This window comes from Leuciscus leuciscus, assembly GCF_965113295.1.
Source record: "Leuciscus leuciscus genome assembly, chromosome: 8".
Taxonomy (NCBI): Eukaryota; Metazoa; Chordata; class Actinopteri; order Cypriniformes; family Leuciscidae; genus Leuciscus; species Leuciscus leuciscus.
The window spans coordinates 724,311-750,521 of record NC_138732.1 but is presented as its reverse complement, the minus strand read 5'-3'; the positions used below and the strand labels follow the sequence as shown (position 1 = coordinate 750,521).

General features: G+C 35.3%; 1 protein-coding gene and 2 long non-coding RNA genes across 10 annotated transcripts; 1 reads left to right on the top strand and 2 right to left on the bottom strand.

The window, feature by feature from the left end:
- Positions 1-1,688: 1,688 nt before the first annotated feature.
- Positions 1,689-5,378, bottom strand: LOC309504172. Of its 6 annotated transcripts, none has more exons than XR_014207969.1 (6): positions 5,364-5,378; positions 5,148-5,252; positions 4,213-5,051; positions 4,022-4,120; positions 3,681-3,804; positions 1,689-2,081 (listed from the first exon to the last, which is right to left on the bottom strand). It is a non-coding gene; the product is annotated as an uncharacterized lncRNA (long non-coding RNA). The 6 variants fall into 6 exon arrangements; XR_014207970.1 differs by having other exon boundaries at positions 4,213-5,047; XR_014207972.1 differs by lacking the exon at positions 5,364-5,378 and having other exon boundaries at positions 4,213-4,896; positions 4,979-5,051; positions 5,148-5,353.
- Positions 5,379-5,525: 147 nt separating this feature from the next.
- Positions 5,526-24,303, top strand: LOC309504087 (uncharacterized protein). 3 transcript variants are annotated; one of them, XM_082177098.1, is made up of 3 exons: positions 5,526-5,641; positions 19,277-22,413; positions 22,447-24,303. In XM_082177098.1, the coding sequence occupies exon 2, from the start codon at positions 21,277-21,279 to the stop codon at positions 22,405-22,407; it is 1,131 nt and encodes a 376-aa protein (XP_082033224.1). In that variant the 5' UTR covers positions 5,526-5,641; positions 19,277-21,276; the 3' UTR covers positions 22,408-22,413; positions 22,447-24,303. The 3 variants fall into 3 exon arrangements, with proteins under 3 accessions (XP_082033224.1, XP_082033222.1, XP_082033223.1); XM_082177096.1 differs by having other exon boundaries at positions 19,277-24,303; XM_082177097.1 differs by lacking the exon at positions 5,526-5,641 and adding an exon at positions 18,145-18,279 and having other exon boundaries at positions 20,303-24,303.
- On the bottom strand, positions 16,209-17,828 carry LOC309504190. Its single transcript, XR_014207998.1, has 3 exons — positions 17,687-17,828; positions 17,510-17,606; positions 16,209-16,489 (listed from the first exon to the last, which is right to left on the bottom strand). It is a non-coding gene; the product is annotated as an uncharacterized lncRNA (long non-coding RNA).
- Positions 24,304-26,211: the final 1,908 nt, after the last annotated feature.

The following is a 26,211-nucleotide window of genomic DNA, read 5'->3' as shown; positions in this document are numbered from 1 at the left end:
AGTGTGTGTGTGTGAGTGAGTGAGTTTGTGTGTGTGTGTGTATCATCTAGCTACTGGAGTGCCTCAGGGCTTCATCATGTTTTGATGAACATTAACAACTTTAATACATGGTTTAAAATACATCAGAGAGGTGTATTTATCAAGTTGTTAACAAAAGATTATAAAAATACATAAAATTACATATGAGCTGAATAAAAAATAATGTGTTAATTACAGTGACAATGAATGAAAAACTCACTATTGGTATATAAACTGTTAATGTGCTAACGGTACTATTAATAATAAACTATGAATTAACTGATGTGTTACCATGGAAGGGTGTAAGACACAAAGTAATGATCAAAAAGATTAATACAAAATGATTGTCACAGTGTCTGGTTGGTGTACCCTGGATGTCCACTAGAGGTCCTGTCACCACCACTTCATGAACTGCATTTCCCATAATCCTTTGTCTGAAATCATCACTGATCATTCCACACAGCTGTTCCCACTCACACTGTTTGTATCTGTCTATTTCTACCATGGGTGCTTCTCAATTCTTATTTGTGCATCCTTGTTTCCTTTCCTCGTTTCCTTTCCTCGCGTCTCAGCTCCGCCCCCTGTAGGATGCGAGGGAAGGCTGCAAGGAAAAGACGTGAGGACGGAGGAATCGAATGAAAGCTTTTTTTATACATTGGAATACTTGATCATTCAAGCGTCACTTCATCGCGTCATCAGCAGCACTCAGAGGATCTGCCCTTATGTTGTTGAAGTTTGTTTATTTAAGAAATTCATAATAAATATTAATAAAGCAAGATACCCTGTTGAAATATGTGAGATGTGTGGTTTATATAAACTGCAAAGGTAAAGTATAAATCAAAATGATTGTGACCGATGTGAAGGGGGAGGAGAATTTATACGTGCGTCACGTTTTAGTCGATAAAACTCTTCCGCATAGGATACACCTGTGTATCCTCACTCATGACTCCTCAGGAAGCCTCCTAACTCCTCGATCCTCGACTCCTCGCGGTGCAATTAGAGAATTGAGATGTCCTTCAAGATGGCTGAGCTCGATCGGTTTCCGGGTCATAGGATGGAGGAGAGAGGAGACGAGGAGGGATATTGAGAAGTACCCCCTGTCTGTTCAGTGTTTAGTCGTTGTTTAATGTCAGCTTGCACTTCTGAGTTCCTTCCCTGTTTTGATTCTTGTTTTTGGACTGCCTTTGTATGGATTTTGACACTTTGCCTGGCTGTTTATGATTACGGATTACCCCATTAAACTGCACTTGGATGTTACCTTTTTGTGTGCATCTCTCGTGACAATTATTAATATAATTATTTAATGCAGATTATTAACAGTAGATTATTAAATATGCTGCACTGTAAAGAGGTTGCTGTAAATTTTACAGTAACTTACTGGCAGCTGGATGCCAGTAAGTTACTGTAAAATGTTTTACAGTATTATTACTGTATTTTCACTTACAGTATACTGTACCACTTACTGTAATTGCATTTACAGTATTAGTACTGTATTTTCACTTACAGTATACTGTATCATTTACTGTACTTGCATTTACAGTATTATTACTGTATTTTCATTTACAGTATTAGTATTGAGTTTTTTTTATTTTTTTTATCATTTAAATTTTTTTTTTTTTAATTTATGTTTACCCCCCCCCCCAAAAAATAATCACAATAACTCACAAACATTTGTCCTTATAATATTCTTTTTAATCGTTGAACATTTTGTTTTAGAAGTACAAATTACAAATCTTGACCTTTAGGAGCCACTAGCTGAAGAAAAAAAAAAAGGCAACATCTCCAAAGTCCATAGAATTAATCTCCTGGTGACCATTTGTATCTGTAGCATGGCAAAAACGTACACACACTGAAAAGCAAAACAGGCCTTAAAACAATAAAATACAGTCAAAGTCAGTGTTGTGTTGTTACATTTCAGTAATTTTGCCTGTCAAAGTTGACAAGCTCTCTGATGAGAAACACTGAGGGTTTCAGGCTGATGCTTTTCTTTGGACCTTTCCAGATTTCCATCTGATCTGTGCCTTTGGTGTTTGGTGCCATCAGGGTTGACTCTCAGAATGAACCTGCAAACACAAGCAGGGAAAAATATATAATTTTTTCAGACCGGTGTTGGCAGAATTTTCCCTAACCCTCAAACTTGATGCTGCATGTACTTTGGCGTTAATAAAAGCACTACATCTGATTCTGAATCCACCTACAGCAGTGGTGGGGGAAAAATCGATTCTGTGCAGTGTCGCGACATTTTGCGCACGCAATTATATTGATACAGTAGCGCAAAGTATTCCAATATAGGTTATAAGGCTGTGACGGTGGCAGTTTTTTTTTTACCACTGCGGTGGTAATGGACCAACTACCTGCAGTGGTTGGGGGGTTATTATGAAAACTGAAATACATTTTTTTAGTTTATTCGAGCAAAAAAGTCTTTATTTGAGCAATTCCGTCAAAGAAGCAACACAAAGCCTGTAAAGCATTCAAATACATATCAGTAAATATTAGAAACTTACATAATAGAAAAGTTAAATCTCTAAAAAAACAAAAACTTTCGTTTAATACTTCCACACAAAGACACGTGATTCCACATGAAGCCATACCGCTCTGCGCTTTGAGTGGGATGACACGAGGAGGAAAGAGACCATCGATCTATTTTCTGATATCTTCATGTTTTCTACTTGTTGTAAAAGGTATGAAAAGTGAATTTAATCTTCCACAAGGGCAAGACATTTAAGCTATGTTTGAAATTGCGCTGCCAAAGAGAGCGAAACTAAAAATCAAATAAACTTGACGCGCCGTACATCTCTAATAACAAGCAAAAACTGTGTTGAAATGAATCTGACGTGCAAGTAAAAATGTAGGCTATCTGTCCTAAAACCTTTTTCTACTTTACCACAGTAAAGAATGTGAATGTAATAGGCCTAAATAAAAGCGAACCAAGGAAGAAACGTTTATAATCCCCTTCGAAAATCGAGACGTAAGTGAAGATTGTGGGAAAAAAACAAGGTATTACATGCAGGGATGAGTCACAATTTTTGGATATTCGATTAGTTTATTTAATTATAGAATTATAGTATATCGAATAGGTTGTGTAATTATTCTCTAAAATAAAATCTCCATGTTTTTGGTGCTAATACGGTGGTGACGCGTTCATATAATTACGTTCTGTAATAAGGTCCTGTGTCCTGAATGTTCAAGGACAAAATTTCTGCACTAGCCTCCAGTAAATGTGTAGAAGATGTTCACAGATTTAATGTGACATTTGAAGTGAGTTGAGCAGTCTTATTTTTTGTAATGTCTTTGAATAATATGGGGGACATGAATCGCAATATATCGCAGAATCGAATCGCAATACTTGCTGTATCGCAATGTTAGGAAGCGCAATAATATTGAATTGTGGCCCAAATATCACAATAATATCGAATCATCACATTTTTGCCAATTTCCACCCCTAACCTACAGGGATGGTATTACCCCATAATACATTACATTAAAATCATTAAAGCTTCATTCTTTTTCAATACATTCCTGTAGCTTAGATTTCCAGGGAATGGATCATTTAAATTAAACTTAATACAATGTAAGTTGCTTTGGATAAAAGTGACTTCCAAATGCATGCATGTAAATGTAATGTAATGTAATAAAAAAAAAATATATATATATTGGTTTACCTGATTCTGCATTCGACAAAATAGACCGCTAATGCTGAAGAGTCGTCTGTTAGCAGTTGTAACTGGATGATGATTCTGCCCTTCATTGTCAGCATCCATGTTTTTGCTTTGAGAACAGACTCTCCTGAAACAGACAAAGTCACAGCAGCCTTTTAGTGTTTTAGTTTACAGAAAAAAACTAAAATACAATAACAGAACTTATTAGTAACAACAATAACATGTGGGGTGAAGATGAGGTAAGATATAATGTTGTATGGTGTTTATAGTTTTTAATCAATTAAACAACATTAAAAATATTAGTTAGCAAAACTTTGCTATATTGATAATGGTATATTGCTAACCCTTTCCTCTTCCTTCTCCTCTTCCTCCTCCAACGTCAACCCGTTCTGTATATTAGTGGAGAGCGTCAGCAGTGATGTACAGTCCGGAGGGAATGGCCGCTGCAAATTCAAAATAAAGAACAGAAAAGAACATGTTTGCCTGCTTAACTAATGCATACTTCAGCTAATTTAGTTGATGTCATCTTACTCACCTGTAGATGTTATCACCATTATGAAGGCAATCACAAAAAAGACTCCAAAATACACCTCCGACATTTCAGACGACATAATTCAGACCACAAACTTGAAAATAAAACAAAAGATGAAATTAACAATGGTGTTGGATAAAGGGTTAGTTTACTCAAAATTGTAAATTCTGTCACCATTTACTCACCCTCAACTTGTTCATAACTTCCATTAAATTATTTAATGTGCTGTATACAAAAGAAGATATTTTAAAGAACATGAGCAACCAAACAGTTACTGGTCCCCATTGACATCCAAAGTATTTTTTCTATTATAGAAGTCCATGCGGACCAGCCACTATTTACCAACATTATTCAAAATATCTTATTTTATGTTCAGACGAAAGAACTTCATGCAGGTTTAGAACACGTTGTGGGCGAGTAAATGATGACATACATAATTTTCTGTTTAAGATGTACTACGTTATCCCTTTAACTTAGTTTTACTCAGTATTTACGTTGTACATCTGCCAAAAAGTTGTGAAAGAGGAGACAGAACATACCAAAGTTATTATGCTTCTCTGTTTAATAAGTTTACTTCGGCTAATTTAGGTGAAGTTGACCATAACGTTACATACCAGTTGATGTTATCACAATGAAAAGGCTCCAACACACTCCATCGTTGCAGATGGCATTATCCAGATCACAAACCTGAAAATAAATCATATAGGCCTACGTGAAAATATTGTTTAAAACCCGCACTTTAACAAGGGTTTCGTCTATCTCACTTTACCTCAGTATTTCACGTTGAGTTCGCTGTTAGCTCGGTTAACGTTACCGACGACTCCGCCCGCCTGATGAGCTAACTTGCGTTAAAGAGGCAGAGGAACACACAACCATTATTTTTTATGGTTTTAACTAAAGAATATTTCGGCTAATATAAGTGAACTTAACTTACTCACCAGTTAATATTATCACCGTGACAGCGACCCGGCCGACAGTCAGGAAAAAAGACAGTAATAAAGGCACCAAAAAACCATTCTGAGGACAGTCAGGAAAAAAAGGCACTAAAACCATTCAGACGAAAACAAAACGATACATCATGTTAGTTTGCTGTTAACATAAGTAAAAACATTTGAAAATGTTTGTTTTACATAAAATTGAAATTATATACTAACCTTTTTGGTGAGTTACATGATCTTTTGTCCATGCATTAACTGCCACTTCACCCCTCAAAAAAACACTTGAAAAGAAATCCCTCTTGCCATTGGTCAGTTTTTCGCGGGCAAGTTCACTACTGTAAATTGATTTACAGTAGTGAAGAATTACAGTAGTGACCCTATATTTTCCCATAATCCTTTGCTGTTTACAGTAACATACTGTATACATATTTTACAGTATCTTACTGTACATATTACAGTAAAATACTGTTCAAATTACAGAAATCCGTTACAGTGTGGATACAGGTGGAACCCATGTTTTACACAGAAAGCAAATAAATAAACAAGCTCTTTATGACTTATGCATCAAACATTTTAGTAGAATTCGATTGCGTATCTATAAGGAAAACTAAAATACTATATAACAGCCTTTTTTTGATAAATGACATTCAGCAGATCTGTCTGAATTTTTTTTTTAAGCTGCATTTTGTCAATTTTTTTATTGCTATAATGAGTAACTTTGTATTTTATACTGTATTGTATATGTATGTGCTGTAATTAAAGCAATGCTTGCAGCAGATATATAATAATTGCTTAAGAAGTCAGAGTTAAGGCATTTTCTTGAAGCGCTTCCGGGACTTCAGCGGACGGTCCGGCTTATTGGTAATCTTTAAATCCCGGCAGAACAACACCGGTTCTGATCCGAGACCCAGCTGGTACTGCCACAGATACAGACACTCGTGCGGCTTCAGCTCAAATGATCGTTGCTCTTCCAGTTCAGTCTCTTCATTCCAGTTTTCCTTCTTCGCGTTCACACTTGCACCTCCATATTCTGCCGAAAAGGAGAACTGACACTTTGCAATTAACCCTGCGAGATTTCCAGCTGAGATCGAGGCCGACTCTGCTATCTCCCAGTTGCGTGTGATCTGGGACATCTTCTCTTTATTGTATCCAAACTTTTTAGTAATTTTCTTTTGCCATGACACTGGTGTGGGACTGTCATTAGTAACTGTTTTAATGTTCACCCACTTGCCGAATGCGGGGCCGCTGGTTATGGACAGCCCGCCTGGCAGAAAGTTCAGAACATCGGGGTGAACGGATGAGACAGCATCGCACTCAGCTTTGTTGAGGTCGGTACCTTTGTAGTATTCAACTCCCCAATCTGAGGCTGGCTTGAGGAAGTATAAGTGTTCTAGATCACCCCAGTAATAGAGACCATCTGTGCAATAGGAACGCAGAGGAAATTCATCAGTACTACAATCTGAGAAATTTCTAACCCTCATCAATAAACCAAAATTGAACAGGGGTCTTGTTCTTCTGTAAGTGCCCTTCTCCTGGAAGATGATGTAAAACGAGCCAAAGCCTGACAGGTAATGGTCTCCGCCCCGACAGTTGGGATGAAGGGGGAAGACTGCAGAATCAGTGTCTTTTCGTCAGCAAAGTAATGGTCTCCGTTTCGGCAGGCGGGGTGCAGAGCATGAATACTGAGGTCTGACCCTGTGTTGAAATCACTTGACCTCATATAGCAGCCGAGATCAGAGCGGATGATGTGGATGATGAAATCAACTCCTTTTATTTTGTGCTTGGGAATAATACCTGCCATTTTGCCTTAACCTGCAACACAGGATAATAAAAATAATACAAAATGTAAGATCTAATGGTTTGCTGTTAATCATGTATTTTTATAGATGGTTTTGTGCTATCACATTAGAAATCACATTATGAAAGGTGCACTCAGACTAGCGGTTCAGAAGTCTGACTATTTGCCGGAAGAAAAAGCACTATACTGTATCGCAGAAGTCTGTTTTTAATAGTTGTGGTTTCCCTTTCAAGGGAAGGAGACGCTGCATGAAACACTGTGGGAACGCCTCTGCGTGATTCGTCGTGAAGCACGTATGGAATCAGTCCAATCACGTGACGGAACGTCATGTGATGTCATTGACCAGGAAACTATAAAGCACCCCTGAACCAAACAGCGTCAGGTTATCCCCCTCCACACTGAAGGTGTAGTGCTTACCACGTCACTTTGAGTGGAGTATCTTGTAAGGAAACTCCTGACAATAAAGCTTTATAAGCAGCCATACTCCTAGTGCAGTGAGCTCGTATAGCCAAAGGTGAAGGCTGACCGGCCGATAAAATAATTCATGTTTTTAGTGGTTCATTTTCATTGTTTTAATTTTAAGGCAAGACACCACAAGTAGGGTAAAAAAAAAAAGTAACTTATAGAACTCATCATACTTTACAGTTGACTAATCACAGTACATTGTCAATTGTTTTGTAAATGAAGTTTTGTGAAATGTCATGTTTAAATATGCATACGAGACATTGTCTAATTAAATATGAATAAATTTGCATACATTTCAAGCATATAAATCTGAACATTGGATAAAGCATATAAATTATGCCATTGGACTGATAACATACGTGCTTCACGACGAATCACGCAGAGGCGTTCCCACAGCGTTTCGATGCAGCGTCTCGTTCCCTCTACGGGATACATACGTAACTGAGACGTCTTCTTTAGCACTTTTATGGAAGCATGTGGATAGCAATATTCAATTTGAAATGTAATATGCAAAATAGCAATGCATTTCTGTATTTAAATTTACATTTTCCATACCATATGAAATGTTTGGAGTAAAATGATCATTCAAATTCAATAACAATTTTTTAACATATAATTTAAACATATATTGTAACGTTTTATAAGTTGCAAAATTCAAATGAAAATGTAAGCTATTACAGAAATTATTCGATATGCTTAACATGTTCAAGCTAAAATTGTAGCAAAATGATAATGTAAATGTTATTTTTCCTTATTTCCATTTACACTCACAGTTAAAACACTTGCGATTGCTTTTTCATTAAATGTCCCGGGATGAATGTAGCAAAATTCAATGTGGAATTGAAAATGCAATCTGAAACACACACAACGGTCCGTGTATCTTTTGGTCATTTGATTTCCTGTTTGGAATGGAATAATGAGAAATGAAAACCAGCTCGTTTATTCATTTTTTTAGTTTAGTTTAAAGAACGAAAAATGAGATTTTGGCTCGATTTTTCATTTTTCGTTAGTGGTTTACAAATCGGTTTATGGGTTTGATATTTCATTTGCACACGTGGGCAGCGCTGAAACGCCCCTTTCATCTGATTGGTCGAAACGCTCCGCATTCAGTAAGCTATGAGCTTCTCTTTCTCTCTGTCAGGCAGAATAAGAGTCAGTACGAGTGCGGCACTGACAAATGCACTGTAATAAAATAATGTCTGAAACCACCACTCACTGTTAACTACACACAATATCTGAAGCAGAAATATGATGCTGGTCACCTTCGCGCTGCTGAGACTTGCAAGCGACGCCAATAATGTGAGCCACAGTATATGAAAGATTATTTTAGCATGATGTATTTCCCGTTGATAAAATACAGTGCAAATTGTTCAAATATCTCTGTGGATAAAAGGGAAGAGGAAATAAAAATCAATAATAGGCTGAACTGTACTATGATAATATGTCCGTAACATTCACCACTCTCGTCTTTTATTACATCAAAAGGCAGGCGTGTGACATATGCCAGACTGTAGGCTATAAATAATTCTGAAAATTGAATAGAAATAAAGTTTATATTTATGAATGTAAGCATGTGTAGACTACTCACATGAACAGAAAGAGACAGAAAAGAGAGAAGCTAGAATCAGTGAACGTACATTAATACTGACAAAATTAGCAGGTTTGGGATTAATTAAATCATGTCGGTTGAAGAGCACGGCATACCTTTAAAATGTTATTAGTTTTATTATAAAACGAATAAAATTGTATTACATACTGAATTGGTCGATGTTTCTCTGAGTTTTCTGCATTTTGTTGGCTTGAGAGAGCCAGCATATATTTAAACATTATTATTATTTATTATTATTATGAGAAATTGACTCCGCCTAGAACTTTAATGCTTCACCAAACTCAGCTCAGACCTTCAGACTGGTCTGACTCGCTTATATCTTTTCTAACTGGTCAGACTTACTTTCCCAAAAAATCCATCGACTTGCGTTATCTGAGCAGTGAAGGCCGTAATACTTAACGCTGTCCACTAGAGGGGGCGACAGGATAATAAGTGTTTTCTACTCTTTCCCTGTTTGCATCAGTTTAAATGACAAATAAATGCATGAATTTCATTCATAAATAGGCCATATCTGTGTATCCACTCTCTAGTTTATTTTAACATATTGTTATTCACACTGGTTTTTGCATTTAATGTTTGTCCATCTGGAACTTTTATTTGTCATGAGCTCTAGATTTTAAAATGTAGCCTACTAGAAAAAAAAAAAAAATGATTCAACAACACAAATTTGTTTTCCTTTCAAGTAGGCTATTGTCAGGCTTCTAGGTGGATGAAGTAGGAGGCGAACACGAAGATGAAGAAACAGGTTTTAATTTTCAAATATATCAAATACAAGGAACAGGGAGCGCGTGCTCATAACATAGATTAAACCTAACGTAAACATTAACATTGACCGACAAGTGAGGAGTGAACAGAAGGAACTTAAATACACAGACAGATGAACACAAGACAGGTGATGCAGATAATGATGATAACGAACAGGTGGGTAATGAAGGGAGTGAGTTCAGGTGTGGAAACAAGGAGGATTCTGGGAACTGTAGTGCAGACAGGACGATGACAGACCGTGAATGTGACAGCTATAGACTACAAGTTATCCTGCTTTTGCCATGGCTTGCCACACTGCCCAGAATAAACTATATTTTCTCCACACGAGATGTTTAAAACCCTGCATGTAGTTTCTGTGAAGACGAGCGCATATCTTACAAAGGTTCCAGTTCCGCTTAGGTTATTCCCAGTGTTGGAAAGTTTTTTCTTTCTTCAAAGCAGACCAGGAGACGTTGGGATCACGTTCAAACTATGGAAGCAGATTAGTCTCATATATACTTCACGCAAAAAACATGATTCACAAATGCGTAGACAATTTCACATGCATGAAACCTAATTCACGTGAACACAAAAAAAAATCCACGTGCGTGAAAAAAATATATATTCACAAAAAGCAATTCACATGCGCAAAATAAAATTATATACTCATAAAATACATTTCACAAATGCAAAACACAATTCGTAGATATACAACTGTGCACAAAAACCTTTGAATGTTTAAAATGTACGAGTGTATTCTTGCATTTGAATGTGCAAATCGTCATTCACGTACGAATCGCCTTAGATATGTGTGTGTGTGTTTTTGAGACTTTGCTGGCAGCATAACACTCGTAACACAGAGCAGTCGTACTCTTTAGCCAATCAGATTTAAGCTTATCAATCGACCAATCAGTATTACGTGAGGGCGGGCCTACCTACATGTTACGTCATCAGCTTTCGACCAGTTCATGGCTGAGCAGAGGTAAGTGCAGTTAATCGTTCATTTCTGTGTTTAGAAGTTTGAGATCATTTGAAGCAATAGTTTATTAACTGCTGTTTAGTCCACATGTGAATATAAACATTTATTTTTAGTATTGATGGATTTTCATGTCCTGTCCACCACACATTCAACCTATGATAATGTATGTAATGACGTGCATATATAGGAGACATGTTTTGATCTGCATATATTATGTAGTTTTATTGTTTCAGATTTCCAAGACAGATGATGTATGAAGTTGCAGACAACCAGTACTGTGATCTTACCATTTCTACTGTAATTCTTTGAAAACAGTCATGTTGCAAGCCATCCATTTTGACAGTTGTTTCAACAAGAGGTTGAAAGTGATGCATTGTTACTGTATTAATTTGTCTCCTGCGGACTATATGTACACGCTTTAGGAATAAAGCCTTGCTATGCATGCATTATTAAATGTTCTTGTAAGAATTAAAAGATTCAGACATAGTTCAATTTGAAGTTTCTGAATCCTTTGGGAATAAAATATATAAAATGACTTGATCATGATTAATGTTCCTGTTACATATGAAGATCATGAACTGACAGTCTAAACTGTGAAGCACAATATTCAGTACAGAGAAATATACGTCTCTTCAGGAGTTGTGAGATCCAGTCAGAGTGTACTTTGCTTTTAGAGTATATAAATATAAGTGCAATACATCAAGTGAAAAGTTAAAAAATGAATTGTGTTCAGTCCGGTCATCAGTAGACCTCTCTGTTAGGACATATAAGATTTTGTCCTGATATTTAAAGTACTAAAACCCTATAGTACAAGAGGTGCAAACAGAGGACGTGGGAAATTAAGTGATGGTATTTGAATAGAGTTTACTGAGTAATCTTAGTCGCATAATCTTAATTGCCTCTCTATGATAAGTACCTTTGTCTCATCAGCATAAAATCAGATTTGCCTATTTTACTAGGCAAAGTAAAATTAATGCTTCACAATATTGTCCTGAGACCTTAAGATGACAATAAAAAACCTTATTTAAAAACCTTGCAATGACAATACAGCACAAAACATAAGGAAATGCATGTTGAATATATTGCTAACACTCTACAATAAGGTACAATTTAACATTAGTTCATGTATTAACCATGAGCAATACATTTGTTGCTGTGTTTGTTAATCTTTATTAACGTTAGTTAAAAATACAGCTGTTCATTGTTAGTTTACAGTGCATTTACTAATGTTAACAAGATTTTAATGAAGTATTAGTAAATGTTAACATTAACAAAAAATAATAAAGGCTGTTCACGTGCAGTTCATTATTAGTTCATGTTAACTAATGAAACGTTTTAATAAAGTGTTACCAATTAAGACATAAATAAAAAATAAATAAAAAAGTATAAAAGAGAATTAAGAAACAACATGAATTAAGATGTTCGTGACTGCTATCCAGATGTCACACCAAAGGTGAGTAATCCTGATAAAATGCAGGGAAACAAGTGTTAATAATAATTTAACATCATACACAAATGGCAAAAAACACTGGTTGCTCATTAAAATAGGTCTATTCACTATTTAAAGAACAATCTCGATGGGTATTGACCACAGATGATTGTTTTGCAATCATTAGCAGAGATGGGGGACTCGAGTCATATGACTTGACTCGAGTCAGACTTAAGTCACAAATTTTAGGACTTGAGACTTGCTTGACAAATATTAATAAAAGACTTGACTTGACTTTGACTTGATATTCATGACTTGAGACTTGACTCGGACTTGAGGTAAATGACTCGAAATAACTTGTCTTTTTAAAAATAAATATCTGTATTTGAACGCACCGCAACAATCACGTGACGCAGCAGGAACGCGCGCTGTGTGAACAAAAGCCGTGATCGTTCGCCAGCTGTGAAACGGTACGTAATGCGCAAGTTTATGATCGAATCAGAGGGAAAAAAAAAATGCACAAGCGTGGAGAGAGAGAGAGAGAGAGAGAGAGAGAGAGAGAGAGAGAGAGAGAGAGAGAGAGAGAGAGAGAGAGAGAGAGAGAGAGAGAGAGAGAGAGAGAGATCGCAGCTCATAAGCAAACTTAAGACGCTGCTAAGACATTACATGTCTTTAGGGGTTGTGTGTGAACGCAATCTCTGATTCCGGAAAATCACTGGCAGTGTGAATGAAAATCAAACGAACCCGGGTCAAATCCTTGGGTCACTTTATCCGTGTATTTTCCGGAATCTCTGTGTGAAAGGGGCTTTGGTCACACACCCTGACAAAGGCTCATTAGCCACAACGCATAGTTGTGCAAGTACTTGTCACCTGATTTTAAAATATTAAAACCATGATGAAATAAAGGCTTTCTATATATATTTTTTATAATATTAGAGTGCCTTGGATTAATGATTTTTTTTATGATCTGAATAATCCATTACATACAAAAGCACAGAGAAAAAAAATTTTCTTGAAAATGAAAATTGGGTTAAAATATGTTAAAATATGCCATATTCCAGTTTTTCTTACCTGCATGCATCCCTTTGTACTGTCTAGTTATATGCTACCAATATAGTCTGCTATGATCCCAGGGTTGACTTGAATGTTAAAAGAAATATAAAAAAAATGTAACTGTAATTTAATAATAATTAATAATGCATTGGTACAGTCTACCGTTCTCTGGGATTTGTTTTCATGATAATCGAATGTAAAGAGTTTTATCTCTAAAAACTGTTTAGCTTATACCGCTAGTATATAGGGCATAGAGTAAGTAAAAAGAAATCGCTAGTTAATACCACTAAAAGATTGTAAAAAGACACCTACACACAAATAAAAAAAACATACAGACTTTCGAACCGAACCATGCATACACAAATACACAAAACAAAAATTCAAACTTGCAAGCACAATCATGCACACATGCAAACAAACAATACACTCTTCACTCATACACACGCACACACATTCACTCACAAATATTAATGAATCAATCACACTCAATCAAATCACCTCTCTCTCTCTCTCTCTCTCTCTCTCTCTCTCACTCTCACTCTCTCTCACTCTCACTCTCACACACACACACACACACACACACACACACACACATGCAAACAATACACTTTTCACACATGCACACACATTCATTCACATAAATAAATCACTCACTCACACAGATTAATAATGTACAATAGTCAATCAACCTGATTGACAGGTGTAAGTTGTGTGTCAATTCAATTATTACTGTTTTTTTCTTGTTATTCTTTTGTTAAAAAGGAAAGATCTAACTTGTTGGGATGTGTTCATGTTCCATAAAGGGGATGCCAGTTTGAGGAACCATATACTTAAATTGTGAATTGTTTAATACATTTTAATGGTCTTGTGCAATGTTTGAGGCATATTTATTTTTCATGCTTTAATGTTGGCCTAATTTCAGTTACATTTACATTTTAGGCTATGTAGTTTTTTTTTAGTTTTTATTGTAGTAACCACTCAGCTGTATGTGGAAATGCATATTTAAAAAAAAATGTTGCAAATAAAACCATAGTCCATAGCTTATGTAGTTTTTACTTATTTTAATATATAAATTAAGTGAAATCATCAAACGTTTGTATGACTTGCCAGTGACTTGTGACCCAAGCTACGACTTGACTTGACTTGCTTGACATAAAGCAGTGACTTGACTTTACTTGACTTGCTTTTCACAAAATTGACTCGGACTTGCTTGAGACTTGAAGGTTAAGACTTGAGACTTGCACATGTGTGACTTACTCCCACCTCTGATCATTAGCGTGATTGTAGCTGTGAGAGCTGTCTGTACCTTCAGCTAAAATACAACAGACAAGCATCATTCTTCTTCATTTTTGACACGATATGGGACATCTGATTACAACAACACTTGCTTACATCAGTTAATAGTTCATAAACTATTGCTTCAACTGATCTCAAACTTCTTTAACTTCAGTTAACACAGAAATGAACGATTAACTGCACTTACCTCTGCTCAGCCATGAACTGCTCGAAAGCTGATGACGTAACATGTAGGTAGGCCCGCCCTCACGTGATACTGATTGGTCGATTGATAAGCTTAAATCTGATTGGCTAAAGAGTACGACTGCTCTGTGTTACGAGTGTTATGCTGCCAGGAAAGTCTCAAAAACACACACACACATATCTAAGGCGATTCGTAAGTGAATGACGATTTGCACATTCAAATGCAAGAATACACTCGTACATTTTAAACATTCAAAGGTTTTTGTGCACAGTTGTATATCTACGAATTGTGTTTTGCATTTGTGAAATGTATTTTATGAGTATATAATTTTATTTTGCGCATGTGAATTGCTTTTTGTGAATATATTTTTTTTTTCACGCACATGGATTTTTTTTTTGTTCACGTGAATTAGGTTTCATGCATGTGAAATTGTCTACGCATTTGTGAATCATGTTTTTTATGTGAATTATATTTGAGACTAATCTGCTTCCATATCAAACAGAAGAGTTTCTTTATTTGAGCGCGGCTGCGGTTCGTCCAAAAAAGGGAACTTTACATGGTATCTTATAGGCATTTTAGGAGGAGGGACTTTTGAAGGTGGAGACAAATTCAAACAAAGCATGTAAATGAGTATACAGTGCACTTAGTACACTTCCATAATGTACTTAAAGTGCTCTATTTTCGCGCACTTATTTTGTACTTAATATACTAAAAGCTTATCTTTAGTACTTCTTAAGATAAACTTAAGATCATCTTAGTGTACTCAACTGTGCTATTTTGAGACACACTGAAGATGAACTAAAGTGTATTTTTAATATACTATTTTAGCTTTTAAAAAAATTTATTTTGTTACCACTTTTAGTAAAACTGAAACCATGTTTAATGCATTTTAAATAAATTATTTAAAATATAATAATAATATATAATAAATATATACAAATTATACTTATAATGTATTAATAGGTTAAAAAAGTGCACTAAAATACATTTTATTAAAGTACACTTCCATAATGTACTTAAAGTGCTCCATTTTCGCACACTAATTTTGTACTTAATATACTAAATATATGTTTTTCTTTAGTACTTCTTAAGATAAACTTAAGATTTTAGTGTACTCAACTGTGCTATTTTTAGACACACTGAAGATTAACTAAAATATGCTTTTAACATACTATTTCAGCTTTATTTTATTTTTATTTTGTTACCCCTTTTAGTACAATTGAACCCATCTTTAATGCATTTTTAAATACACTTATAAATTATTTAAAATATAAGAATAAATCATATTTATAATACAAAAAAACATAATTAAATATGTTAATGGTGCATTTTAAAAGTAGTCAAGTACACTATTACTGTGTTATCAGTAGCATTTTCTGCCTCATTTCTGCTAAAATTATGAAAATAATATATTTTAATGTATTACAAATACAGTGGAAAAATTATCATTCAATAAAACACAGTAAAAAATATTTGTATAAAACACACACACACACACACACTTTGAAAGCTAGTAAACTTTAATGTACTACACCCAGTGTACATCAGTACAGCAGCATATGTAAACTGTAAAAAAAAAATACATTAACATAAATATAAATAAACCTAACTACAGTCAATAAAGTGCAGTCATTAATAGCTGCAAACAGTTACAGTTACAACTCAAACCATCTTCATCCTTCAAGTGAATTGGAGTGATTGGTCTTTGAGTTTGCCTCATTGTTGCATTTCCTTCGAATCAGTGCTCGCACCTCAGACGTGTTGGTAATTGTTTGATCACAGTGTCTGTGAAAGGGGGAAAAGATGAGTTTATGTTTATATTAAAGCAAAATTAACCTCTGTTAAAAAAGTAACTGTTCCCTTTCAAAAGGGAACTTGCACTGCTTCGATGATGCTATTGGGGAATGATGTTCTCTAGGCGCCTCTTTAATACTTCTGAGTCGCACTAGTCGTGTCACAGGCTGTCGCCAGTCAAATTCTATTGCTGTGATTGTACAGCTTTTCAAACACCGGTTTACATGGAGGGTGTTCCCCATAGCGTCATCGATGCAGTGTCTCATTCCCTGTTCTCAGGGAACAGAGGTCGTAACCTAGATGTTTTTATTACAACACAGTATGATGATTTGACATTTCCCTATGTTGTACATACAAGGTGAAAAAGATGTACTGTTAAATGTATTCTACATTTGTTTTGTACTAAAAACATACTTAAGTACATATTTAATACATTTAATAGTAAGTCTTTTTCACCTGGTAAAAATGGAATTCTTTAACATGGCATGTAATGCTTAGTTCATATATTTTAACAGTAGACATTCAATATAAAATGTTAATGTAATTCAGAAAAGGAGTTAATAAAATATCTCTTGAACAACTGTGAAGTCTACATGGTATGTCACTGTATCACAGCAAAAAAGGGCAATTTAACTGTTTAACTGAAAAAGTATACCCAGCCAACAAGAATAATAATTATAATGTACAACAAATGCTAATCTTTATTTTTAGCATTAATGTTTTAGTCAGCCCCCTTTGACTTTGAGAGCAAAAAAAAGAAGAAGTGATGTACAGAAACACATACACTCTTCACCTCTGTTAAAAAGATTTAAGGAAATTAGAAGTAGTGCAAAATATTGTAAGCCAGGACAAGTGACTTGCAGCTGTCCCAAAAAACAATTAAATAAATAGATTTTTACATGAATGAACACAAATTAGACTAGGAAACTAGGAAAAAATGTTGGGGACAAAAATGTTTAAAAAAACTAAACAGTGAGTTATTTATTTATGCAAACAGCAACTAAAACTTACCAGTAACTTCTGATAGCAGTATATTCATCTCTTCCAGTCTGATTCGACTTCGACTTGAAAAGCTTGGCTCTGATTGGTCAAATTGAATGTAGCTGAACTGAAAAAGACGTGCTGTTATTACACACCGAGTCAAAAATACGACTGGCAAAGTAAACGTAAATGTAATACAAATCTTACCTAGAAACATAATGAGGTTCCAAATGTCACACGTCATGCAAACTTGAAGATGGGGAAAAAATCAAAAACAACACTAACAGTTAACGTTACGTTTTCTATTAACGTTAGATAAAAAAAAATAAAAAAATGCTGTCATGATCACTCAACCTTAAAGGGGTGGTTCAGGATTTTCGACATCGGACCTCATTTTCAAGTGAGCCTGGTTGTTATTCATCAGTGGAGACAGTTTTCAAAAAAATTCATCCAGTCCTTACTTTTGGATAGTTCGCCGGTGCTAGGCTAGCGCGAGTCAACGGTGCACGTTAGCCTGCCATTAAAAACCGTTTTACCCACTCCACAGTACACCAAAAGCAAATAAATTATAACACCAGACTATCGATGTCAATGTCTAATGAGAGAATAATGTTAGAAATCAAAGTACTCTTGCATCTCAGGCAAAAGTCTCATCATCATCGGCCGGTAAATACACTTGCGTGATTGTTATGTGTCCCGGCTCTCTCGGTTTCCTAGGTAACCAAATATTACTCCGCCGCTGCTGTAGACTGCTTATAAATACAGGGAACAAATTATAACTAATGCAATGTGATGAAAGGGTAGTTTGATTTCTAACATTATTCTCTCAACAGACATTTACATCGATAGTCTGCCGTTATAATTTATTTGCTTTTGGTGTTCTGTGGAGTGGGTAAAACTGTTTTTAATGGCAGGCTAACGTGCACCGTTGACTCGCGCTAGCCTAGCATAGGCGAACTATCCAAAAGTAAGGACTGGATGAATTTTTTTTGAAAACTGTCTCCACTGATGAATAACAACCAGGCTCACTTGAAAATGAGGTCCGATGTCGAAAATCCCGAACCACCCCTTTAAGTAGTTGCAAAACATTTAAGAATTCCGTTAATCTTCGAAAGAAAAACTGAAATCGTAGGCTAATGAAACCTGAGAGATTTAACTTATATCCCTCTGATGAACGATTCACCAAAACTGTCCACGTTTGAAAAAGTTAATCGCAAAAAACATCACCTAATCCATATGAATCGCGTGGTTTCCTCCAAGTCCTCTAAAGAAACACGATCGCTCCAGTTTAAATTTAGATTTCTAATCTAAATTATTAGAAATCTAATCACATTCAAGGAACGCACAGCAAGCTCTGAGTGAGGAGCTCATTATTATCACAAGAACCAATCACAGCCGTTCAACGGCTCTGGAACCAATCAGGATTAGTCACGTGTGTTATTCGTATTTTTCAAATTTAAACAAGTACAACATATTTTTGGACAACATTTAAACATCTATGATGCATTTAAAATAATATGATGTTTACATTTACATTTACATTTAGTCATTTAGCAGACGCATTCCGGATGAGGGTGGGGAGAGCGTTCCACCAGCATGGAACTGTGAATGAGAATGTTCTGGAAAGTGATTTTGTGGCTCTCTGTGATGGAACCACAAGACGTCGCTCGTTGACCGATCGTAGGTGTCTGGTAGGGATGTAGACTCGTAGGAGTGAGTGAAAGTAGGAGGGAGCTGAGCCTGTGATAGTTCTGTAAGCAAGCGTCAGTGCCTTGAACTTGATGCGAGCAGCGAGAGGTAGCCAGTGCAGAGAGATGAACAGAGGAGTGACGTGGGCCCTCTTGGGCTCGTTGAAGACAAGACGAGCTGCAGCATTCTGGATCATCTGTAGGGGTTTGGTTGCACATGCTGTTGATATCCTTGTGGGAATTTCAGTAGTAAAACATATCATGTAATGGACAACAGCCTAGCCCTTTACAAGTATAGCCTACAAACAAGTAAAAGTGAACAACATTAATTTTAAGTGCTTATTACAATGCTTAATAATAGTTGACAAATGTTTATAATACATTAGAAGTTGGTACATTATACAAAAATCTAAAATATTAAAATCATAAAATCATAAATATTACAAATATATTGCACTAGGCCTAAGTGTTTAAAGTACTTTAAACACACTAAAAGCTTAATCATTTTGCTATGTTCTTACACAAGTTACACAAATGTACTTTAAGTAAGAGCAACATAAGTATGTTTTCTTTAAATACACTAAAACTTCACACAAATGGTATGATTGTGTTTAGCATATTTCTTAAAAATTTAACTAAGCATATATTTATTACCAATGTACTTATTGTGCACTTTTTAGAAATATATTAAAAGTATGCTTGTGTTTAGCATATTTCTTAAAAGTATAATTAAGCATATATTTATTACCAATGTACCTTTAGTGCATTTGTTAGAAATATATTAAAATTATGCTTGTGTTTAGCATATTTCTTAAAAGTATAATTAAGCATATATTTATTACCAATGTACTTCTAGTGCATTTGTTAGAAATATATAAAAATTATGCTTGTGTTTAGCATATTTATTTAAAGTATAATTAAGCATATATTTATTACCAATGTACTTCTAGTATACTTTTTAGAAATATATTAAAATGCAATTCAATGTATTTTTAATGCACTTCAAATAAGCATGTTGGTAATACAAATGTATTATAAACATACTATTTGTATTTCAAGTATATTTTTAATACATTTAATACTACATCTTTTTCACCTGGGTCTGCTTCAGATATTGTGTGTAGTTAACAGTGAGTGATGGTTTCAGACATTATTTTATTACAGTGCATTTGTCAGTGCCGCACTCGTACTGACTCTTATTCTGCCTGACAGAGAGAAAAGCTCGTAGCTTACTGAAGGCGGAGCGTTTCGACCAATCAGATGAAAGGGGCGTTTCAGCGCCGCCCACGTGTGCAAATGAAATATCGAACCCATAAACCGATTTGTAAACCACTAACGAAAAATGAAAAATCAAGCCAAAATCTCATTTTTCGTTCTTTAATCTAAACTAAAAAACGAATAAACGAGCTGGTTTTCATTTCTCGTTATTCCATTCCAAACAGGAAATCAAATGACCAAAACCATACTGACAAAGCAAGCAATAATCTCGGACAGCTTGTGTAAGATTATTTCTATGAGTAAAGGAACATGCTGTAAAGCACCGCTCACGAGACGAGAGAGAGATAATATAATACAGAGTATAGTGTTATAAATATACATACATTACAGGATTTATGATGCTGATGACCATTAAAACGCACCATCACAATCTGTGAAAAGGGTCCATTACTAGTTACTACATTAATAATGTCTGCCCTCCATACATATTTAGCCTGTCCTGTCGACTCCATGCTTATAAAGTTACACAACAAGTACATATCTGTTTAAAAAAGCATGGTAACAAAATGGCATTTAATATTTCTGAGTACATTAGAAGGCTTTTTATTTTTTTTTATGAAATACTTCAATCATGTACAATGACCTATAGCTATACAAATACAAATACAGGTCTTCAAATGATCTCTAAATGCTCTTTATTAGAAACATACTCACCTAGACGTGTGTGTCCAGCAGTGGCTCTAACCGGCAGCTTCTCTGAGTCACAGCACTTTCTCTGGGGTTAATCGAATGTTTTTTTCTGATGACACTCAGATTTTACTTTAAAGGGTTAGTTCACCCAAAAATGAAATTTAACATGATTTACTCTCCCTCAAGTCCTCCTAGGTGTATATGACATTCTTCTTTCAGACGAATATAAGTTATATAAAAAAATGTCCTGGCTCTTCCAAGCTTTATAATGGCAGCGAATGGCTGTTCAGTGCATCTGTCCATGATAAAAGTGCATCTATCCATCATAAAAGTGCATCTATCCATGATAAAAGTGCATCTATCCATCATAAAAGTGCATCTATCCATGATAAAAGTGCATCTATCCATCATAAAAGTGCATCTGTCCATCATAAAAGTGCATCTATCCATGATAAAAGTGCATCTATCCATCATAAAAGTGCATCTATCCATGATAAAAGTGCATCTATCCATGATAAAAGTGCATCTATCCATGATAAAAGTGCATCTATCCATCATAAAAGTGCATCTGTCCATCATAAAAGTGCATCTATCCATGATAAAAGTGCATCTGTCCATCATAAAAGTGCATCTATCCATCATAAAAGTGCATCTATCCATGATAAAAGTGCATCTATCCATCATAAAAGTGCATCTATACATCATAAAAGTGCATCTATCCATCATAAAAGTGCATCTATACATCATAAAAGTGCATCTGTCCATCATAAAAGTGCATCTATCCATGATAAAAGTGCATCTATCCATGATAAAAGTGCATCTGTCCATGATAAAAGTGCATCTATCCATGATAAAAGTGCATCTATCCATCATAAAAGTGCATCTATCCATGATAAAAGTGCATCTGTCCATCATAAAAGTGCATCTGTCCATCATAAAAGTGCATCTATCCATCATAAAAGTGCATCTGTCCATCATAAAAGTGCATCTATCCATGATAAAAGTGCATCTGTCCATCATAAAAGTGCATCTGTCCATCATAAAAGTGCATCTATCCATCATAAAAGTGCATCTGTCCATCATAAAAGTGCATCTATCCATGATAAAAGTGCATCTGTCCATCATAAAAGTGCATCTATCCATGATAAAAGTGCATCTGTCCATCATAAAAGTGCATCTAGCCATCATAAAAGTGCATCTATCATCATAAAAGTGCATCTATATCAAGTATTTCGGGCGTTGGGAGTATTTGAGCATTGGAAGTATTTCGAGTGTTGGGAGTATTTGGGCGTTGGGAGTATTCGAATGTTGGGAGTATTAGGGCGTTGGTAGTATTAGGTGTTGGGAGTATGCGGGCGCTGGGAGTATTAGGGCGTTGGTAGTATTAGGTGTTGGGAGTATGCGGGCGCTGGGAGTATTCGGGCGTGGGGAGTATTCGGGCATTGGGAGTATTCGGGCATTGGGAGTATTAGGCGTGGGGAGTATTTGGCGTTGGGAGCATTCAGGCATTGGGAGTATTAGGCGTGGGGAGTATTCGGCGTTGGGAGCATTCGGGCATTGGGAGTATTAGGCGTGGGGAGTATTCGGCGTTGGGAGTATTCAGGCGCGGGGAGTATTCGGGCGTTGGGAGTATTCAGGCGCGGGGAGTATTCGGGCGTTGGGAGTATTCTGCCGTTGGGAGCATTCGGGCGTCGGACAGTCAGAGCTGAAAGCTGTGCCACTCATATGCAGGAGAGAAAGCTTCATCTACACACTCTCCAGTTCTCTGCTTAGAAGCTGGTTGACCCGAAACACACAATCAGCTGATCAGTTTTATGCCACAGGGCAGCTCTGTGGACATAAGCATCTAGTTTTACTACAATTAGTAAAAATTACTTAACCCTTTAGAACCTGAAGCTAAAATAGGTGTTTTTCACATATTTAGATTTTTTGACTGTAAAATTCTAAAACAATGTGCTATCTTCATATTCAAGGTGTCATCTTTTTCAGAAAAAAAAAATGGCTTTCAACAAATTACAGTTATTGGCCATTACTGTGTGTGGTAAGTTTGTAAATAGAATTTAAATGGACAAAAAAAAAAAAAAAAGAGAATAAATTTGCTTATTTTTATTTAGAAAAAAACGAATGAAAGAAAGAAACTAACATTTTAAAGTTGAAAAATGAACTATAATACATATATACAAGTTTTTTTTTTATATTGGGTTGCACAGTTTTCATTTATGACACATTTTTTCATACACGCACACATATACAAATGTATGCATACATATACACATACACATGCTAAGATGCGTGAAAGAGTAATGCTCACCCACCTCCCAAGTTTCATCAAAAATCATCCCAATCCCCTCTTCTGCTGTCTACCACTTCATTCGCCATGTATTTGTTCGTTTCTTTTATTATTTTATGCAATCCAAAACACTCTAACCTGCCACGCTTCGTATCTCTCTGTTTAAATCCTTCCTTCCCGCTATGCCAGAAAGCTGCTGTCATTTGTTGACGGAAAGCATGAAATGCGCTGAAAAGCGCATGTTGTCTACTGTCAGGGGCAATTGAATGGTTTTGATAGTGCAAACGGTTGAAGACTTACGGTAAAATGAATACAGCTTGCTGGTATGTGTCGGCGACGATACAACCGTTTTAAAAGAGTTTAAAAAGTATGCAAACCGATTGCATTAAAAAAACGAGATAAATGCTTAGAGTAGTTCAATTACACAAGCGTTCTAGTGACTAAAAAGAAACTGTATAGAGAGTGCTTGATCATTTACTTTAGATTTACTCTTGGCTGAGTATAGCTACCATTGTTGTTACCATTGTTGTGTTTTGCGTGCTGAATGTAGAAGTCTGTGTGTGACTCAAGCATGATCAACTGCAAGATACTGTCACAAATATAGAGGGATTATATCAACCCAATTAAAAGTTTCACAAAGTGTTTATGACAAGTGTTAGCAATAAAAATGTAAAATATTATTATTCAACATGAAAAAGGATTTAGTTGGAAGATAGGTCAACTTTTAAAAGCAACCTATTTACTACTTCCTTTCTGTTTAAACCAAATAACTGTGATTTCTTGTTGCATCACTGCTTCAATAGGAAAATAATTATAATGATATACATGAAGTTCCAAGTGCCTAACCAAGGGGAACACTGGTCATAATAATGGTGAGTTCAAACAAAAACATTTTAGGAAAATCAACATCAACTTATGAAGTCAGCTTATGTGATGTTCTCTCATATTTTTCAGTTGTATTGACAATTCAACATTCAAGGTGACTTTGGGAAATGAGTGAATGCAACTAGAGAAAGAAGAGGAGGAAATGAGAGAAAAGTCTAGTAAGAATTGCCCCGACTCAAACTCTCTTTTTTTTTTCTTTTTTGATTAAATGGCACTCAAACTAATCAATTAATCTTAACTTGGGTTTTCTGAGTAAACAAGGAATAGTATTAGTTTGTGAATAGTCTGCTACACATGAAGCCCATTTCTGCTACATCAGTAAAAATCTTGCTTTGGGAAACTTTAATAAAAGTCTTAATTATGAAAATGTGTGTGAAAAATTATGAAAAATTATTATGACATAAAAAGTTATAATTATGATGTAGAAAGCCATAAATTGACTTTTAATTTCATAATTTCACTTTTTAATCTCAATATTACGACGTGATGTCATAATTTTGGCTTTGTCTCGTGTAATAATTAAGATTTTCGAAAGCATGATTTTTTTCTTCTTATTGGCAGAAATGGACTTCTATGTGTCAGTGTTTTGTGAGGTCAGACAGCAGCTCTTCACTCACTGAATGATGAGTTCCATATGTGTATTCATCACACATCATCACATATTTTTACACTTTTAAAAACCTTATTCGTCAATGACCCGAATGTACAGTAAAGTGTAATTTATTCCTGTGATCAAAGCTGAATGTTCAGCATCATTACTCCAGTCTTCAGTGTCACATGATCCTTCACAAATCATTCTAATATGATGATTTGATTATCAATAAACATTTATGATTATTATCAGTGTTGAAAACAGTTGTGCTGCTTCATATTTTATTTTTCAGGATTATTTGATGAATAGAAAGTTCAAAAGAACAGCATTTATTTGAAATAGAATCTTTTGTAACATTATAAATGTCTTTACTGTCACTTTTGATCAATTTAAATAGTCCTTGATGTTTGATGTTTTAACTATCTTGATCAGCAAGATTCTCCTGTTTATTATAGGCGTGTTTAAAGCTGTTAGTGTGACCCCTGCTGGTCACTGTCAGAACTACATCATCCTGTGAACATTACTGATGGAATAACATTTATTTCCTGATGTTTTAGTTGATCTTTTGTTTTCTGGAGGCTCTTAAAGTGTATCAAGTTTAAGTCTGTTCATCCTTAAAGTCATTCAGTATCTCTAAATGTTTCGTTCTAATGTTTATTTAGTTCAATTATTTAAAGTTAATTTAATTTAATAAATATAATAATGTTAATATATCCTGAATGTTAGATGCAGTGGTTTAGTTTTAGACCGAAATGATTCAGTAATGTGAATAACTCTCTGTGACCAGCAGAGGGAGACACTGACTAAAGGCTGCCATGGTAACCATAGCAACAGCAGTTACACTGTATCAGCAGGAGAGGAATGACACAAAGATTCTGAAGCATTTTAAACAGGTTTAAGGACCCTATATTATGATTTTACAAAAGTAACTTTATAAAACTGTTAGTGTGTGTGTGTGTGTGTGTGTGTGTGTGTGTGTGTGTGTGTGTGTGTGTGTGTGTGTGTGTGTGTGTGTGTGTGTGTGTGTGTCATCTAGCTACTGGAGTGCCTCAGGGTTCAGTGCTGGGACCGCTTCTCTTCTCCATCTACATGTCATCACTAGGATCTGTTATTCAGAAACATGGTTTATCTCATCACTGTTATCATTTAGCTACTGGAGTGCCTCAGGGCTTCATCATGTTTTGATGAACATTAACAACTTTAATATATGGTTTAAAATACATCAGATATGTGTATTTATCAAGTTGTTAACAAAGGATAATAAAAATACATTAAATTACATATGAGCTAAAAAAAATTATAATAATTTGTAAATTACAGTGACAATGAATGAATGGTTTCCTGTAGCTCTAACAGTAGAGTGTTGGCG